The sequence below is a fragment of the Marmota monax genome, unplaced genomic scaffold (genome assembly GCF_021218885.2).
Source record: "Marmota monax isolate L192 unplaced genomic scaffold, Marmota_monax_Labrador192_F-V1.1 WCK01_AAM20220418_F8-fsc00361, whole genome shotgun sequence".
Taxonomy (NCBI): domain Eukaryota; kingdom Metazoa; phylum Chordata; class Mammalia; order Rodentia; family Sciuridae; genus Marmota; species Marmota monax.
This window is the reverse complement of record NW_026693580.1, coordinates 867,632-887,775: the sequence shown is the minus strand read 5'-3', so window position 1 is coordinate 887,775 and position 20,144 is coordinate 867,632. Positions and strand designations below refer to the sequence as shown.

At 50.0% G+C, this 20,144-nt stretch overlaps 1 protein-coding gene across 1 annotated transcript in view; it reads left to right on the top strand.

Moving 5' to 3' along the window:
- LOC124102841 (trafficking protein particle complex subunit 12-like) overlaps positions 1 to 17,643 on the top strand; it is a 30,615-nt gene extending 12,972 nt beyond the window's left edge. The window contains exons 4-6 of the mRNA XM_046459275.2: positions 8,365 to 8,437; positions 11,145 to 11,218; positions 16,013 to 17,643. Of these exons, the coding sequence (XP_046315231.2) occupies positions 8,365 to 8,437; positions 11,145 to 11,218; positions 16,013 to 16,288 (423 nt within the window). The 3' untranslated portion in view covers positions 16,289 to 17,643. The remainder of the gene's footprint in view (positions 1 to 8,364; positions 8,438 to 11,144; positions 11,219 to 16,012) is intronic.
- Positions 17,644 to 20,144: the final 2,501 nt, after the last annotated feature.

The following is a 20,144-nucleotide window of genomic DNA, read 5'->3' as shown; positions in this document are numbered from 1 at the left end:
ATCTTATCATTGGGGCTTTTTTCTTTTTAAAAAAGAAAAACCTAGGGCTGGGGTGTGGCTCAGTGGCAGAGCGCTTGCCTAGCATGTGTGAGGCACTGGGTTCAAGTCTCAGCACCACATGCAAATAAATAAATAAATAAAGGTCCATCAACAACTAAAAAATGTTTTTAAAAAATATTCCTCATCTGTGTGGCTGAGGGCCTTGTGCAGGGTCTCTAACATGGAGCCTGCTCATGGAAACAGATAAGAAACGGCTCTTTCCAAGGTATCTGTTACTTTTCAAGAGGGAGTGGTCAGACTCTTAGGGCAGTTACTTACCATCCAAAAGGTCGAGACCCATGGTTAATTAGGCTTCCTGGAGAAAGGCTGAGAGGGGAGCAGAACCAACCCCTTCCCCAGGCCTTGGTTTCTTGCCATAAGGTCCTGGTAATTTCATTTCACACCCAGGTCTGGTTTTGCCCTCCCAGAATATCCCGTCCTATAAAGGAGGACGCTGAGGCACAGGGAGGTCACCTGACTTGAGCCAAGGAGTCTGGCTCTGGGCCCATGCTCCATCATCACTGCCATGTGTTCTGTAAGAAGTGAGGAGGCCTGAAGGAGGCTCTCCTCCTCCCTGTACCAGCGTCTGTGCCTCCCCTGCAGAGGCAGCCTCTGCTGCACTCTGGGTGGGCCACGTCCACTCGCGAGTCTGTGCAGAGTGTTCAGACCTGCTCCTGGAGCTGGTCCTTGCCGAGCTGTGTGGGCCCCAGGGGTAACGTGGGGCCCACATGGCACTGCACTCCAAAGCCATCTCACAGGAAAATTCTGATTTGCAGGGCAGTGTTAATTCTCAGAGACAGCCCATGGGGCAGTGATGGCATCTGATCTCAGAGAAGTAGACGATAGCATTAGAGGTGAGACGTATGGGTGACATGATTACAGGGAGTGTTAGTTCTTTTGTTTTCAAGACTAATGCAATGTGTGAATTCATTTATAAGACCTTTTCTATTGAAAAAAATGAGGACCTTGGGACAAAGATAAAATTTAGCTAGTAGTACAGTTGGTGCAGTAAAAGATGTGTTCAAAGCAAATTTGGTGTCTACTTCCTAGTAACCAAGGCAGAGTGGAAAATATAACTGACTACAGAATTCTCAGCATCCATAATCCCGTCATTTGTTCAGAAGCAGCTGAACTTTTCCTAGTTTGGAAGACTCACCAAGGGATGATTAGAGTCTGTGTGTTCATCATGTGAGTCCCAGACCAGGGTGATGTCAGGAGCTTCTGTGTGGGCCCAGTTTTATCAGGACACCCCTCTGCTCTTTATAAAGGAGTCAAGTATTGGTTTTACCTATTTGAGCCGGTAGTGAATCAGTAAATGTGTAGATCAAAGGAATTACACCAATGAAGAGTGAAATACGCCATGATTCACTGTGAGTGCCGTGGCGCCGTGGCTAGAGGCTCGTGGCGCTGCTGAGAGCAGATGCCTCCGTCTTTGCTCTCCGTGTGTCTCACTAGTTCTGCAAGCGATCTCCTCCCCTGGGTCTGAGAACTTGGCAGGGCAGTTGGGAGAAAGCCAAGTGAACCTCTTCCTGAGAGCCATTGCATAAGCAGATACAGAACCCGTCAGTAACGGTGTCTGATCAGTTTGTGCTTCATCCACTACCAACATGGATGTGCCCAGCATGGTCTCCAGACCAACCCCATGCCACCTGCCTGTTCTGCAGCCCCCACCAGCCCACGAGAGCTTGCTGAGGGCACCAGAGGCAAAGGAGTCCTTCCTTAGAGCTTCACCCACATCTGGAGGAGGCGAAGGGAGAGAAACCTATTCAGTGGTGCCAGTGTATTTGGCTTCTCTGCTGGTGGTTGAGAGCTCAGTCTCTAGAAGGGGTTAATAGCTTTTCTAAAAGGGATTTCTGACAGATGGACGTATTCAGTTCTGCTGTTTTATTTGTACACAAAGTTAGAAATGGAAGTGAGAACAGCCGTCACTGCCTGTCACTGGCCAGCTGCTCTCAGGCAGGCCACCATCAGCATACTGAGGACGTGCACTGCGGCCAGCTCTCCGCCTGGCCCGGATGGCTGCCTTGCTCAGTGTTCTGCTCCCCACAGAGAGCAAGCTGACTGTGGCTTGAGAAGAGAGGGGAACGACTGGCACCTGGAGAGAAGTGGAGCAGGCTCAAGGGCCTCGCTTGGAGGCTCACGCCCTGACGCCATGTGAGCTTGCCCTTGAGAACATGAGGTGATGGTCACCTGCAGGAGAAGCTGTTGTATCCCTGAAGGAATGGAACAGCCCTTGTTATCAGGGCTTGCAGGATTTATGTCCCGACTGCTCACAGTGGACATTCGCCCTCCAGAAGCCCCTCGATTATACCCTGCATATCACAAGCCAGGACTTGGGAATGGCCAGCAGCCACTTGGCACCTACACCTGGCACAAGTCTGGCTGCACCACAGTGAGCTCAAGGCTTGTGAAGCCCAGGGAAGCAGGCCCTTGGCATGGTAACAAGGCCTGACATGCTGCACGCTTTGTCCTGTTTCCTCGGCACTGTGTACTCTTTCCTTCTAGACGTGCCTTCAAGGTACGAAGGCTCCAGAGGACACTGCCCAAACACAGGCAGTGATTGGGAGGGTGTCCTGAAGCCCTGCAAACAGAGTGAGAACTTCCACATCCAGCCCTGCCTTGCTGGCTGCGGGACGAGCTGCTCCGCCTGGGTCAGCCCGGCCTCTTTGGCCTGAGTAGTATTGCTCACAACCCCTGGGCTTTGAGTCAGGGCTCAGCACAGTGCTGGTACCTGGCGAGTACCTAACACTTCTTGTGTGCCCTGGAGCAGCTCCAAGAAACTCACATCCCTTTGGGAAGCCTCTTTTCTGAAATGTCTCCTGGGATGTGGTGGTGAGGAGGGGAGAGCCTGGACTTCCTGGAGATCCAGGACAGAGCTGACCTACCCTTTAGTCTGGACTGTAGAGGGTCAGTGAGTCCTCAGATCCCCGAGTTAGTTCCACCTCACAGCCATCTGTACTGATGCCTCACATAAGTCCTGTCCCAGCATACCACACAACACATGACAGTCACCCAAGGGACAGGTGTGAAGGGTCCTTCCTCTCAGCCTCTGGAGAACTGTGGCCCCAGACTAATGGGGTCTGTTTCCAGTTAGGGCACCTGCTCCACCACCTTTCCAGATGACTGCATAGAACTCAAACAAGGCTTTGGGTCCTTTAAATCTGAATAGGGTACAAATTGCCTTTTTAAATCCTGTTGTGAACAAGACAGTCAGCTGGGATGGTTCAAGGCATTCATACGATTTTGTCCTTGGACAAAACCACCAGGTGTTCATTCCTCCCTGCCCCCCCCCCAGTGGATGGCTGGGGGCTGTCTGCATGGCTGGGATGCAGCCTGTCCCTCCCAGGCAGCCCAGGACAAGCCAGTGCTAGGCACTAAGGTGTGGCCCATCAGACCCTCCTCTCAGGAAGGCAGCTCTTGCCCCGTGCTGCCCTCCACCCCCACTCCCTGCCAGCAGCCTCTTCTCATGAGTGCAGCTGCTTTCAGAGAGGGGCTGCTCCAGGACTCCAAAGAGGAACCCGTATGGAAGCTCCCAATTGAACAAAACCAGTGTGCTGCAGCACTGACCTCGGCATGCCTAAAATGAGCTGCCTCAGGCGTAGGTCATCCACTGCCATGGGACACACCACTCCAAAGCTCTGGCTTCAAGCAACAGTGGCTTTCTTTTTTCTTTTAAAAATAAATGTTATTTTTAGGACAGTTTTGTTTTACTTTCGTGAGCATGTATGAATCGCACACATCAATGGGGCTCAGTATGATATTCCTTTGAGCGCCCACCCAGCGGCACAGATTGATTCAGCCTCCTTCACCCGCCCTCCTTCCACGCCACGCTCCCCGGCCTCCCAAGCTGTGTAGCCCCGAGTCTGTGCTTGGCTGTACCTCATCATCTTGACTTTCCACGTGTGAGAGAGAACATGAGGCTCAGGGTGGTGTCCTCCAGTTCCACCCGTTTTGCTGCGTGTGGCAGGATTGCATTCTCCCCTGTGGCTGATGAACACCCCGCTGTCATGTGTGCAGTCTTTCTTTACCTGTGCATCTCTTGATGGGCACTTAGGCTGGTTCCATACGTAACTGTTTGAATCCTGCTGCCGTAATGGGCGTGGGCTTTCCCTTGGTAGGCTGATGGCATTTCCTTTGGCTATATGTCCAGAGGGGTGGCTGGATCTGATTTTAGTCCTCCAGGGAACCTCAATGCTCTTCTCCATGATGGTTGCACTACGTCGCGTTCTCACCAACAGTGCATGACAGCTTTTCTCCTCACCTCCCTTGGTTTTTTATTTTTATTTAATATTTATTTTGGGGAGTTATCGAGGACTGGGCACAAGGGCACTCGACCACTGAGCCACATCCCCAGCCCTATTTTGTATTTTATTTATAGACAGGGTCTCTCTGAGTTGCTTAGCACCTCGCTGTTGCTGAGGCTGGCTTTGAGCTCATGTTCCTGCTGTCTTGGCCTTCTGAGCCACTGGGATCACAGGCATGAGCCACTGCACCTGCTGGTTTTTAGATTTTTAATAGTAATTATTCTAACTGGGGTGAGATGACATTTCATTGTAGTTTTGATTTGCATTTTCCTGATGGCTAATGATATTGAGCATTTTTCCTTAAATACTTTTGTATCTATTCAGATCGTTTGGCCATTTTAATTGAAGCACCCGTGTTGTTGTTGTTAAGTTTCCTGAGTTTCATGTGAATATTTTCTCCAATTCCTCGGGTTGTCTCTTCATGCCTTGATTGTCTTCTTAGCTTTCAGAAGCTTTTTAGTTTGCTATGATCCCATTTGTCTATTTTTGCTTTGGTTTCCTGAGCTTTGGGGTCTTATCCAGAAAACCTTGCCCATGCCAAGGTCTTGAAGTATTTCCCCTATGGTTTCTTCTAGTTTCCTGTCTCACATGTAGCTCTCTGGCCCATTTTGAGTTGTTTTTCGTGTTTTTGTTAATGCACTGAGGTGTACATAAGAGCATGAGCATCTTCACATGTTCATCCATGCATGGCTCCTCGTTTGCTCCATTTCAGCCCCAGTGCCTTCACTGACCCTCCCCTCCCCCACCCTGTCACCTTACTCTGCTGATTTCCTTCTGCTTCCTTACTGTCTCTAAGTGGTGCTCTATACATACTTTTTGTGGCAATTGTGAAGGGAGTTGTTTTCATATTTGCTTTCTTAGCAGTCTTGTTATTGATGTGTTAAAAGGCTACTGAAGCCAGGTACTATAGCGCACGCCTGTAATCCCATCAGTTCAGGAGGCTGAGCTGAGAAGAATACAAGTTCAAAGCTACCCTTAGCAACTTAGTGAGGCCCTAAACAACTCAGTGAGACCCTGTCTCTAAATAAAATACAAAAAGGGTTGGGGATGGGCTCAGTGGTTAAGCATCCCTGAGTTCACTATCCAGTACCAAAAAAAAAAAAAAAAAAAAAAAAAACCAATGTTGCTGACTTTTACACATTGATTTTGTATCCTGCAACATTAGGGCCAATAGCAGAAGTAATACTAAGAAGGAAGTTTACAGCAAAACACCTCTACCAAAAAGAGAAAGCTTCAAAAAAAAAAAAAAAAAAAACTAACAGTGCATCTTGAAGACCTAGAAATGTTGTATTAAATGTTTATTTGTATTTTGATGAGCATTTAGATTTTTCTATATTTATCATAAAATCTGCAGATAGGAATACTTTGGCTTCCTATTTGTATGCTTCTATTTCTTTTTCTTGCCTTATTGCTCTGGCTAAAACTTCCAGTACTATTTGAATAAAAGCATTGTCTTCTTCTAGACCTTGGAGATGTTCTCAGCTCTTGCGCATTCAGTATGATAGTGGCCCTAAACTTGGTTCTGTTTTAGTAGGTTGTATGTGTCAGAAGTCTGCTCATTTCTTCTAGGTCTTTCAGTCTGTTAGCCTAGCGTTGCTCATGACAATCTCTACTGATATCAGTGTCTCGGTTGTAATGCCTCCTCACCTTTATTTCTTTGGATCTTTTCTTCTTAGCTAAAGATTTATCAGTTTTGTTTATCTTATTTAAAAAACACTCATTATTTCATGGTCTTTTGTATTTTTCAGTCTGAGTTTGGCTTACTTCTGCTCTCTGTCACTTCTTTCCTAATGTTGATTTTGGCTTTATTTCTCTTCATTTTCTAGGTCCCAAGATGCGCTGTTTTTATTTGAAATCTCTCTTCTTGCTAGTGTTTTGCTGTAAACTTCCTTCTTAGTATTACTTTTGCTGTTGACCCTAAGTTTAGGTTCATTCTTTCCATTTGCATTTGTTTCCAGAAAGTTTTAAATGTTCCTTTAGATTTATATATTCAGTGACATTGTTCAATAACGTGTTAAGTGACTGTGTGTATTCTGAAGTTTCTTCTGTTAGTTTTTGATCTAGTAGTCAGAGAAGACCATGACATTTTGATTCTCTTTGATCTCTGAGACTTGTTTTATAGCCTGATGCATGGTGTCTCCTGGAGAACACTGCATGTGCTGAGGAGAACCACTCCATCACTAGGAAATGATCCGCAAATGTCCCTTCAAGGTGCAGCAGCTTAGCTCGCTACCGACAGGCTGTGTGTTGCCCTCGTGTACAGAAGTGGCCTTTGCTGGCACATGCACTGCTGCTCAGCAGTGCAGAGGGCTGGCTGTGGTCACTCTCAGTGTAGAGGTGGCCTTTCTTGCGCATGTGTCTTTGCTCAACAGTGCAAGGGCTGGCTCTGGCAGCTCTGCAAGCTGCTGACTGTGAACCAGGGTTTCTGATGGGTCACGTGGTGTGCACTTGTGATCTGGAGGGGACCTGCAGACAGCCTTCATTCAGCAGTTGGTTGAATGGTTCTGTTTTGGTAGGTTGTATGTGTCAGAAGCCCTAACATGGGAAGCAGTGCTGAGGACCAGACACCCGAGGCAAACGGCCGACTGTCATGGCTGAGCCTCCCCTGTGCTCACACGCTTCTGCAGCCTGGGCCTCTGCAGACCCTGTAGAGCCTTGCCGGAGTCCCCCTACCTGGCATGTGGGCTCCTCGCAGAGGGCAGCTGTAGCTTCCTCTCGACCTCAGTGCCCTCCCCACTGTGTGGACAGGCCCCAGCAAATGAAGCTGACTCTCCAAAAGGAGGACAGGAGAGCAGCGGGGAGTGCCCCCGTGCTCTGCTCCTGCTGGTCTGCTGGAGCTTCTGTTCTGGGCACCTCTTGGCCTCTGAAGCGCAGGATCCTCCTCCCAGCATCTGCCCGCCGGGGCTGCCCCTCTTTTCCCTGAAGCCCACTGGAACACAGGGCTCATCGGCACAGCCCATAGGCACAGGGCTCCCCTCAGGTCTGGGGGTCAGCAGAGTGCACTGGTGAGCTGTGGTTCGGGGCAGGCGGGGCCGTCGCCGGCCCTCTGCTGAGCGACCTGCCTCAGCACTGCCCTCCACCTTTGCTTTTGCCCTCCACGCAGAGGTTCCTCCCCCCTGCCCAGGGTCACTGAACCGGTGGCCCTAATCCTAGTGGCACTGGACATCTGCATGGTCAGGGTTCCACTGGGCTCCTTCCCTCCCTTCCTGGGCTTCCTCTCCTCCAGCGCAAGGGATTGCAACTGCACAGAAGACAGACTAGCCAGGAGACCATTTGATGCAAGACCCCAGGCATGCCACAGGTCGAGGTTCACGGCCACTGCTGTCCTCTCTCACAGGCGAGCGGGCTATAGAACCATGGCTTCCTTGCTCGCGCTGGAGTGGAGGCTGGGTAGGTGGCCTGGTGAGAGAAAGGGGTTTCCCCACAGGGAACGGCCTGAGGCTGCTGTCTCCCTGCTAAATAGTCTTTATTCTTAAGACTTTCTCCTGTCCTTCCCCTCAAGAAAATAATAAAATCTGTACCTAAATGATAGTGGCCACAGCAACTTGTCTTTCAGTGTAAACCAAAACGTGGAAGAAGCAACCAAGAGTTATTAACCAAGCAGGACGATCTACATGAAGCGACAGCTGCACAATATTTATTTGGTACATTAAAAAAGGCCACAGCCCCTCACAGCCTGGAAGAATGAGACGGTATTTCCACAAAAGTTGATAATCACTCTCATGTGTCACATACTTGATGCTTTTCTTAAAAAGAAAAGCCACATGTCCCTATGCACAATGTCTCGTTGTGGTTTACGAGTGTCATAAACCCAAATTCCACCTTCCGCAGAGAACAGGCCCTTCTCTTTGCTGTCACCTCTGAGTGATAGTCATCATGGCCTTTGAGATGTATCCGTGTGAACATTCCTTGACAGATTGGTTTTCATCCAGAGAAATTTGCTCTACCTGGAATATATTGTGACAAGTCTAGACGCAAACTCAATTTTATGGTTTTGTTTTCCTGTTTGAAATGACTGCAGATCTTAGCCAACCTGGAGCAAGGTCTAGCTGAAGACGGGGGCATGAGCAGCGTCACACCAGAGAGCCGGCAAGGTGAGCATCTCCTCTCAGTAGAGCCGCACAGGCCCTGGGACTCCTCCTGTCTCCCTCTGTGACAGTCACACAGTCACTCACTCCTTCCTCTTGGCAAGCTGAGCCCTGTGGCTGTGCTGCAGACCTGTGTGCAGATTTAGACCTGCGCCTATCCGCAGGGAAGAAGATGCACCTTAACCCACCTGTCACCCACGCAGGTGACCTTCCTCCCCCAGGTGGCGGTTCTGAGAGAGCCTTGACAGAGGGCCTAGCCCAGCCTGTGGCTCAGGAGGCCTCCCATGCAGGAAGGGCACCTCACCCACCTGGGTCTGCCCCCCATGGCAGGAGGGAGCAGGGTGGGACCAGACATGAGCCAGTGCTGCAGGAAGAGTGGCTGGGGAGGTGGTCCAGGGTGCAGCCTCTGAGGCCACGCATGTTGGTCTGCAGGAAACAGGGTGACACCCCAGGGCTCGGGGTCGCTGTGGGTGCAGATCTATATTTTGAGAAGGTCACTACCTCGGTCTGTTTATTTGGCTTCCAGTTCTGGGGTGGAAATGCAAGAGCTCCCACTGGCATCTGGTCAGGCCGTCTCGCTGCGTCATAACGTGGCAGAGGGCATCATCACATGGAGAGGCCAAGCAAGCACGCTACTAGCCCTTCTTATAAAGCCACTAACGCCTTCAGAGGCCCCCAGTGACCTGCAAGGCCCCTTCCTCGAAACCACGAGCAGGACTTTGGGGCTGGTATTTGCCCTGTGAAGTGGGGACAGGTTCACCCCACAGCAGGTGTCCTGGCTGCAGCACGCTGAGTTGATTTGTGGGGGTGAGCTTCCAAGGTGCTGCAAGCCCAGCTCCACGCGAACTCCCAGCAAGGCCCTCCTTCCCTCATCCCTACCCCTGCCTCCTCCCCGCGGCCACCTGCTCAGTAAACGCCCAGATCCACATCACTGCTGGCTCAGGCCTGATACACCTGGGCTCTCCGGAACTGCCATTAGGTGTTCACATGTGGGAAGAGAAGAGAGCTGGGGGGACCCCCGTCGGGCCCAGGGCACTGAGCTAGGTCAGTGAGACCGGAGGCAAGAGGGACGTGTGGGGAAGGGGCGTCACCCTGGGTCCCCATCGTGCCCTCCATCCTTGAGAAACCGCATGTGATTTCCTGGAGAAATCACATGTGTGGGATGTGTGGGTGGGTAGGTATGTGCATGGTGTGAGGTGTGGGTGTGGTTTGTGTGTGTGGTTGTGTCTGTGTTTCCAGTGAGTGTGGGTGTGTTGTCTGTCTGGTGTGTGTGTGCCTGCGAGGCCGGCTGGGGAAGGCATCACCCTGACACCCCGCCCCTGCATTTGATGCCCCTGGGCCTTTAGAGGAAGGAGCACATCAAGGCCAGGTGTGTGGTCCCACTCCTGGGGCTCTCACAGGCACAACCGAGCTGGCGAGGCCTGCAGAGGGCGGCAGAGGGCCGCTCACGGCGCCCAGCCGCGCCGAGGCTCATTGAGAAGGAGGCGGTGAGAAGACAGGAGCTGCAGGTGTGTGAGTGCTGGAGGACGGGGCGTGGCCCGCTGGGGCAGTACGCGTGTCTCCGGGAGCTGGGGCAAGCCTGGTTCCAGGGAGCCACGATCTCAGAGGGCAGCGGTGCTGGCTGGTAGGGGAAGCCCCTGGGCCTGTGTCCCCCACCACCACCACCACCCCATCCCCCGCGCCATCCCGCAGCAAGCCCTTCCTGCCTTCCAGCAGCGTGGGTTCCTCTGGAGGAGTGGACTGAGCCCAGGGCAAGGCTCACTGACCAGGGGTTCAGATGACATACCCCTGCCTCTCTGGGCCTCAACCTAATTATCAGTGAAATACAAACTTTGAAGTCAGCTGAGTCCCCAGCACAGAACTCACTCCCGGTGACCTCAGTGTGTAAACAGAGCCATAGGCCAGCCCTCCCTCGTGCCAGAAGCCGCTATGGGGCCTCTCTAGACCCCGGAGGCCGTGGAGCCATGGAGCCCATGAGAACCATAGAAGGACAGGCCCTGGAGGTTTGGACTCAGTGGAAGGATGGCAGATGAGCAGTGGGTACAGCGGGAGAGAGCAGGCACTGCCCCTCCAGGAGCCGGTGCCCCAGAGCTGCTGCGCGGCCGTCGTGGGAGCTGGCCTTGTGCTGCTTTCCCCTGTCCAGGTGGACGTTGGTACTCATTTGCTGGTTCTCCCTCACAGAGCCCTGGGAAGAAAAGAGGCCAGGGATTGTTGTTTCCCTTTAAAAGATGAAGGAGCCAAGGCCTGGGAAGTTGTCCTGGGAACTAAAGCAGAGCCAGCCGGTGCAGAGCCTGGGGAGAACCTGCTTCCCTGCCACCCCTGCCTGGGGGGGTGCAGGAGCCTCGTGGCCTCTCGTGGCTAGCTCCTTGAGGCCCTTCCCACCAGGGCACAGCCACAGGAAGGTTGGTGCCTTTCTGGGAGTTCTAACCTGGTGCTCCTGTTGGATTTCCAGGCCCTTTGCCTGAGCTGAGGCTAAGCTACAGCCTTTCTGCAGCGTGCATCTTCCTGGAGCCACTGAGGCCCTCCGGATGTGCCTGCTGTGCCTCTTGCCTCGAGTGTAACCCTCAGCAGGATGAACATTCTGGCTGGAGTCCGTGGTGTTAGCAAGAGAGGCTTGTAAATCAGACTTCAGAAAGCCTGGCCACATAGCCCGGCCACCACAGGCCCAACCTTTGATGTAGCTACACTCTGACCAGCTGCTCTTCTTTCGCAGCCTCCGTTCAGCTGTGGAGGTCACGTCTGGGCCGGGTGCTGTACTCCATGGCAAACTGCCTGCTCCTGATGAAGGTACGTGGCCAGCCAGCTGCGGAGCACTGTGTCCAGAGGAGGGCCGGAGAGGGGCTGGTGCACTGGGCGAGAGCAGGTGATGTTCCTGAGCAGAGTCCAGCCGAGCCCCGGGCAGTTCAGTGGAGTTCAGTGACACCCTAGGGCTGAATCTGTGTTATTTCTAGAAGGCAGGATTGATGTGGTCAATCTTAATCATACAAACATGGGTCATCCCCCTTATCTTCCTCTGAATTCCACTCAGGCAGGTTCTTTTGTTCCCGGCTTTGGTGGGTTCCTTCCATCCCCACTCAGTGTTGATTGATGCTTATGACTTCTGAGGTCAAGAAACCCCACCAACCCCACGCACCCCAAAGCTTTCCACCCGAGAACCTGTGTGACAATCGAGGAATGCGTGGGGCCTGCCAGTCATTCCTTTCTCCCAGCCTGTTCTGCTGCACACGGCCCTCAGCCTAGGCAGTAGTGCTCTTCAGTTTCTGTGTTTCAAATGCAGCCCACGACTGCTTGCCTCCACCCTGGGCCCAGCTGTCCTCCACTGAGCTCTGAAGCTGCCCAGCAGTCCTGGAGCCCAGCCTTGGAGCGGCAGCCACTCCAGAGCAGCACCATGAGCATCTTCTGGGCTGTTCTGAGATGGGCAGCGCTCCTGCCACACTCACGGCTCCCAGGCTACCCACGGTCGCTCCTGGACGGGCTCTGCACTCCGGCCCCTCTTTAGCCCTGGTGTGGCAGCCCCACATTACAAACAGAGGCCTCGGCAGCCCTGGAGAGTGCTGCGTCCACAAATAGCTCACCTGTCCAGGTAGGAAGGTGTGCAGCCCCAGCACCCACTCAGGGTCCCTACCTCTGGTCCCTACCTTCTGCTGGTGCAGAAGGGGCAGAACATCAGCCTGCCCTCTGTGCAGTGACCTGGACACCTCCTCTGTCCACCAGCCTCGGCTTCCTCACAACACAGCAAGGGATGGCTGCCTCTGGTTCCCTCCCAGCTCTGACGTCACACAGCTCTCTCTCCCCTTTCCACACAAAGGAAAGCGTGTTTTTTAGGGAGTTCTATGGCTTTTTTCTAAGAATGGGTGTTTTCTTCTCTAAGATATTTCTGAAAAGGTGGTAGCTGTACGGCCACTTTGTTCCTTGTTCTCCCCCCTCTTTCCATTGCCTTCCTTCTCGTCCTCCCCTCTAACCCTGTCAGCAGGGCCTGCCCCCTCTGAGCTGGCCTCACACCTCCTGGGAGCCACCTGTGGGCCAGAGCGGGGCCTTGGGGGTAACTAGGCGCCCAGCACCTGGCTCCTGTCCTCTCTGCCCTCCACTTGGCAGTCTGAGCAACCACAGCGAACCCGCCTCTCCACGCCCTCGCAGGCTTCCCCCGAAGGCCTCTCAATTCTGGTTGCCAGAACAGCTTGTGCAATCACAAGTTCGCAGCACCAAAGTCCCTCTAAGTCCCTCGTGGGCTGGAACTCCAGGGGAAGGAAGCCACCTGTTCCACTGCTGGGCTTGGACTTGAACTTTTTAAGGTGCATTCATAGAAGATTGTAGAATAAAAAGTGCTTTTCTTTGTTGTGGTGCAGTCGCAACACCACACACCAACGTAAGGCCTCTACCTATGTTGTTGGGACTCAGTACAGAACACACCATGGCTTTTCAAGAATTTTTTTAAATGACATAATTTAATTTGAAAGTTTAGCTGAATCTTTTTTATTTTCATGAATTTTAAAAAGGAGTGAAAAATGTTACAATTAAGGCCCATCCAGCATGCACAGTCTGTTGCCATCTAGTGAGCATGCTCGGTATTGCAGCAGTGGGGGTCTGGTGTCATTAAATTCCGTGCATGGGCTAACAATGAGTTATTTAATCAGCCATTTAATTATTTCAAATAGCATTTCTGTTATGGTGAAGTAAATATCAATTTAACTTCTTAATGATGAGAAACCTATCTGTATGTTCCAACCCCAGATATCTGCATACTGCGCTGTAAGGGCACATATATCATGCCCATATAACCAAGCCAGGGAAACCCCACAGTACTCAGTTCGTAAATGTCACTTCTTCTCCTTAAGCCTGTTTGTGGTGCTGGGATGGAATCAGGGCCTTGAACAGGTGGCATGCACTTTCCCACCAACCTACCTCCCCGTCCTTTTTATTTTACTTTGAGATAAGGTCTTGCTAAGTTTCCCAGGCTGGCCTGGGGCCTGCTGTTCTTCTTGGTCGCCTTGAGGCCACACAGGGGCACCAGCTCACTGCCCAGACCCTCTGTGCCTCCCAAGTCTACATCCCTCCAGGTGCCCCCACTTCCCCTGTCCTGGCTTCTCACCTGTGGAAAGAACATGAATGCACTGCCTTGCCCACACTCAGCCATGACACAAAGTATCCCTGGTCCGGAGTGGCCAAAAGGCTGGTTTTGCAGCCAGAGTCACTGTGGAAACTGTGCAGAGTCAGTTTGTCCCTGATGAAGTGTCCGTGTTCCTCTCCGTGTGCCAGCAGGGCTGAGTGGGCTCTCTGAGGAGCTCCCGTCAGCCGGGCCCCTCAGGGGGCTCTGTTCCCCCACCTGGGGAATGAGTGGTTTGACTGAGAACAGTGACTCAGGGCAGCTCTCCAGCACAGCTCCACGCCCCCGTTTAGCCACACTGACTGGCGAGAAGTCATCCTGGCGGAGCTCACTGCCGGCCCTCCATGCTGGGGTGCTGGTGCTCTCACAGTGGCCGTCTTGGCAGAACACAGGTGAAGCACGGCACAGCCCAGGGACACTCGGAGGCCATAATGACCTGAGTGTGCCTCTTATTCACTGGAAACCTAAGGTAAGGGACGTCAGATCAGAGTGGACACCTCCCAGCAGCACAGAGGCACCAGGCCACAGCCCTCCCAGGAGCGGCAGAGACAGGCTTCTGGAGCCTCCCTGTCTGCCACCTGGACTTTACCAGCCCCAGGATGGTGTGTCCCTCCTCAGCCTTGGCCTCAGCCCTCCCTAGGCCTGAGGAGCTGCTCACAGATCCACCTCTGTAGGGTCTCACCCTCTCACTCCCACTTAGAAGCGGGTCAGTCCAGCCATAGGCAGCAGCAGGCAGGGAGATGTCCTGCTGAGCAAGCCCGGGGCATAGGCCTGTAGCCCCAGCAACTCGAGAGGCTGAAGCAGGAGGATGGCAAGTTGAAGGCCAGCCTGGACAACCTAGTGAGACCCTGTCTCTATCAAAATAGCAAGTGCCGTGGGAGCGGAGAGGGAGGCATGTGCTGTCTGGCTCCTTGCGAGCATCTGGCCTGGAGTAAAATTAGTTTTAATGAGCTGCCGGGAAGGTACCAGGCTGGAGAGGCTCCGTTTTCTTCCTGCCAAACTGGAACTTGACTTGTCGTCTGTCTTTCTTTATAACATCCCAATTAGCAAACTAGCGACTCCAGTCCTAGTTTGAGGGAATGGAAAATGTAGAAGAATATAAAATAAAAGTACCTTCTGGGGCTTACAGTGAGTCAGCCAGGAGATGAGTCTGTGGGTGGCCACCCTGCTGCCCACAGGAGGGAGTTCAGCACAGTCTGCCACTCGGGCTCCTACTGCAGACCCCGGGAGTGGGGGGGGCAGGCCCCTGTGTCCCCTGTGACTGACAGCCCCGCCCAAGACCAGCTAACACCTGGAGGCGCACTCCGGCCACTCTCACAGGTCAATGGCAGACAGGCCCTGCCTGGAGGAGGGACCGCAATAGGGGCAGGGTGCCTGTTTCTCAAGACGCACAGACTCAAGAGGCATGAAGGCTGAGGTCCTGTGCAGAGTGTAGATGCCAAACATGGTGGCCACAAGGCCTCTCTCAGGGCCCCTGTGCAGTGTGTGCAACAGCAGGAGCTTCCTGGGTGCTGCTGGGAGCAGGTGGCACTCAGGTGTCCTGCTGTGGAAAAACGACGTGGAATGTCAGGCTTGCTCTCCCTGCAAAGTTGACTGGTGGGTTGTTTATTTGACTGTAGGGATTTTGCCTCAATTTCTTTTTTAAAAACATTTTTATTCTTTATTTTAATTAGTTATACATAATAGTAGAATGCATTTATGCACTTTCATGTGTCCTACATAAATGGGATTTAATTTCCCATGTTTCTGAGTGTACATGCCGTAGAGTCACATTAGTTATGCAGTCATGTGGATACATAAAGCACACGTCTGTTTCATTCTTCCACCCTTCCTGTCCCACATTCGCTCCCGTGCCCTCCCATCACTCCCCTCTACCTAATCTATGGTAACGCTATTCTCTACTGCTCCCGCCTTATTGTGAATTAGCATCACATATTAGAGCTAACACATTTGGCCTTTGGTTTTGGGGGATTGACTTATTTCTCTTAGCATGATATTCTCCAACTCCACCCATTTACCAGCAAATGCCTTAATTTCATTCTTCTTTAAAGCTGAGCAATATTCCATTGAGTATAGATACCACATTTTCTTTTTCCATTCATCTATTGAAGGACACCTAGGTTGGTTCCATAGTCTAGCTATTGTGAATTGAGCTGCTATAAACACTGATGTTTGCCTCAATTTCTAGCATGGGAAATATGGATTGTGTTTGGGGAATGGCATTGCTGGTCCACTCTGTAGTCTGTGGGAGAGAAAGTCAGAGATGAGCTGTTCCCTGGACGGCAGGAGAGGGACGCTGACCCTGTGCCCCTGAGTGACAGAAGAACATGCAACTGACTCAGCTCAGAGCCCCGCTCCAGAGCTGCACGCGAGTGTCCTCACTCCACATGTGTGTTAATGGGTAGTTGTGCTCTTCCTGATGTGCAGACTGAGAGTGGTGTCTGTAGCTCACACGGAGCTTTCGGGTCTGTCCACAGGACTACGTGCTGGCTGTGGATGCATACCGCATGGTCATCAAGTATTACCCAGAGCAGGAGCCACAGCTGCTGAGTGGCATCGGCCGCATCCTCCTGCAGGTACCTGTGCTCCCAGGGGCTCCAGGGCAGAGCCAGGCTGCCCCGCCCAAGCAGGGCCTCATTCGCAGCAAGTCTGTCAGTACAAGGAATGGTTCAAAATTAGCTCAGATTGGTGTGGCCATTAAAATGGGGTTTCTCTGCAGCAGTTCTGACCTGACTGTGAAGCCGCTGCCTTAGACGTGGGGAAGGAGGGGTGCTCAGAGTGAGTTGGCAGGAATTTTCACCAGAGACATTGAAGTGGAGAACGTGAGGAACTGTCCCGTTGCGGTTAGTAAAGTATTGAACAAACCAGAAGAAATCTTCCAGCTCAGCTCTCCAGAGCCATCCTACTGGTGCTCTGTGTTCTCAGGACAGATCAAAAGACGTGCCTAGCAGTGTTAGAGGACAAGAGCAAGAGGCGGTGAGGGTAGAGAGCAAGAGCACCCCTGGGTTCAATCTCCGTACAAAATAAATAAATAAATAAAAAGTTCCAGAACACCTAACTGAGAAATAAACCATTTAGTGCATCTCTGAACCAGTAATGTGCTCAGCGCATTTCCCTTGTGGAAAAGCTAAGAAAGCCCAGACACTGACTTGATTGAATTGAAGTCAGGCAGACCTGCTGCAGCTTTCCAGAACGTGATTGACCACCATTTACCTCTGGCGCGCTTCACACAGGATATGCCTCAAGTGCTGTTTAAACCAAGAGAAATTTCCCAGTGCACAGTGGTGTCACGTTTAATATGAATCCTCAGGGACTAAGGCCAAGCTCTGGACCACTGTCAAGAACAGAATGTTTGGCTCTGATGAATTCCTGGCCAAGCACAGGGTTCCAAGTGGAACCCGCCATCACTGTGAGAAGACTGACCCGTGAAAGATGAAGTTCTTACCAAAAGCAGGAATTGGTTAAGCAAATGAATGGGAAATAGCTTTAAAGATTAAGGGATTTCCTTATAAAAGCCTTCTTAGGAAAAGGCACAATACAACTGATATTTTCCATACATTAATTACTCTTCTATGTGTTTATGCCAAATAACTAAAGGGTCTCATGACTTTGAAAATGCTATTAGTTATACTCTTGGCACGCTCTGCGGCAGCTCTGTTTTCCTGCTCAATGCTATACAAATTGTTTATAACCGCAACACCGAGCGCATTTTCCACTTATTTAAGTAATTGTTCTTCACTTTGATTTACTGCGGTGCCTCGTCTTTTCTGTTGATGTGCAGTTGTCAGGGGTGAACTACAAAGGCCAGGAAACCATGATAAATGGAGTGCGCGTGTAATAAACGGCAGACTGAAGCCTCGCATCTGTTTTAGAGAGCAATCCTGCCACATGACTGGTTTTATTTCCCAAGTAAATAACTATAATTTTCTTATTATAAACCTTACGGAGCTCATGTTTAGGCAGCTATGAATCTGGATAGCTGTTCCACCAAGGGGGTGGTTTATTAACTACTTAATGTACCTCTTTCCCTGGATCTTCACAGCAGTAGAGAATGTTCCACAACACACCTGGTAATATAGTACTCTAGTTTTAGAACTTAAGCCTGAAGATAGGCACAAGAGTCTAATGAGGGGAAAACTGGTCTTTGGCTCCTTGGTTTTGAATGAAAAAAAAAAAAATATATATATATATATATATATATATATATATAGAGAGAGAGAGAGAGAGAGAGAGAGAGAGAGTATTGAATGTATATATGTGTATATACATATACATACACACACACTATAAAAAGCCAAGAATTTTACTTGAAATAAAATTCAAATAAAATTTTAAGGTCCGTTAAGTCCATATGTGGTATTGAGAGGCTCCCACTTGTTCAGGGGAATGAAAGGTAAACAGAAGCGGACCCGCATTTATAAAATGGCCCATTGTATGTTCTTGTGCAGTTCCTGTTCATGATGCCCCACAGAGGGCGAGGTCCAGAGCAAAGCAATATTTATATATCATGTATACCTTATCTCCCCAGCATCCCTCGGGCCTGTGCCTGGTTCACACGGCAGGACTTTTACATCTATATCAAGTCCCACCCTCTCTAATGACATCTCTGCCAAAGAGATATTGCACGTGTGGAAGTGGCCCCTTAAGAGTGCATGTCCCAGTGACTCTTGGGCCAGGACTGTTTGTGTAAGTTCACCCTACGATGTTCACAGAATGAAATTGCCTAATAAGCCCTCTCACACATTTCTGGTGGGACTGAAAATTGGTGCAACCAACCTGGAAAGAAGTATGGAGATTCCTTAGAAAACTTGGAATGGAACTACCACATTTGACCCAGCTATCCCTCTCCTCGGTCTATCTATACCCAAAGGACTTAAAATCAGCATGCTACAGTGACACAGCCACATCAATGTTTATAGCAGCTCAATTCACAATAGCCAGACTGTGGAACCAACCAAGATGCCCTTCAACAGATGAATAGATAAAGAAACTGTGGCATATATACAAGTGGAATATTATTACACATTAAAAGAGAATAAAATTATGGCATTTGCAGGTAAATGGATGAAATTGGAGAATGATATTTGGCTAAGCAAAGTAAGCCAATCCCCAAAAAACAAAGGCCAAATATTTTCTCTGGTAAGTGGATGCCAAACCATAATGAGGGGGCATGGGACGAGTGGAGGGATTTTGGACCGGGCAAAGGGGGGAGTGGTGGGGGCATTAGGGCAGAAAATATGGTGGAATGAGATGGACATCATCACCCTAGGTACATGTATGATTGCATGAATAGTGTGACCCTATTTCGTGTACAACCAGAGAAGTGAAAAATTGTGCTTCGTTTGTGTACAATGAATCAAAGATCATTCTGCTGTCATGTATAACTGATTAGAACAAATTTTAAAAAAGGAATTTTAAAGGAATTGCCTAATAATGTGACTCTGAAAACATGACCCACTGTTACAAGACAGTAGTATAATGAGAGAGTGGGCATGTCACACTCAAAAAAAACAAAACCAACTCAGCCGAATGGTATCTTTATCATGAGGTTAAGACACAAAAACAACGTGTTCAAAACCTCATTTGAGAAACTATGGACAACTCTGATTCTTCAGGGGTTGTCCTTCTGTGTGTAAATCCTTGAGAGCTATCCTCCCAGGAAAGAATTGATTATTCTTTATCATAATAGCAATGAGTCACCTTCAGGAAAAAAGAAGTTTCTTTTCACTGGAAAAGAAGTCTAAACTGATAAAAATTATGGAATGGTCCAACTTAGAAAATAAATCAGGCCTCATCTGATGCAAGTTCATGAACCCTGGCAAAGCTTTGGTTGAACCTGTCTGGGTTTCAGGTTTGTTTGACACTGAAACCAGGGAAGTCTCAGATTTTGTTACGAAAGTTTCACAAAGTTCTGCACATCAAACAGGAAATACTTGCTCCCCAACTATTGCTAAATCACATTTTTTCAGTCCTTGTGCCTGAGTTTCATTTGGCAGGTTGGATTCCATAATTTTCCAGACTGAAGTCTTTTCACATATTTTTACCTTATCATTGGGAACAGGAACAAATGAATTCTAATACATGCGATATATTTTCATGATAAGGTCTTCGATGACTCAGAAATTCACTCTTTCCCAAAGAAAGGTATAATGGCTGAGGTTTCTTCCTTTCAGACAGTTTTAAATAAAAGGTCAATTTTATTTAGTTTTTTCCCCATATTTATTAATCTAAAGTTTATCCACTCCCCAGCTCAAGGTAGTTATTTCTTAAGAGTTTTCTAAACATGGTGATGAGTTTTACACATTCTGGATTTTTCCCCTCTGCTGCTGGGGATCTATCACAGGGTCTCCAATGGGCTGGGGCAGGTCTCTACCACCAAGCTACATCGTCAGCCCACACTTTTGGTGTTTTGATAACTACCACACTGATAAGTTACCAAAATGTGGCAAAAGTGCTATGGTACATATTCTGATCTGATCAATAATCATGTGCTGTGTATGTCCACACACAAACTTTATTCTGATTTTATAATGATTTCCTTTTAAATCAATGAGAATGAACCGACAACCAAATCCCTGTGAACAGGTTTCATGATTATGTCAGGTGGGT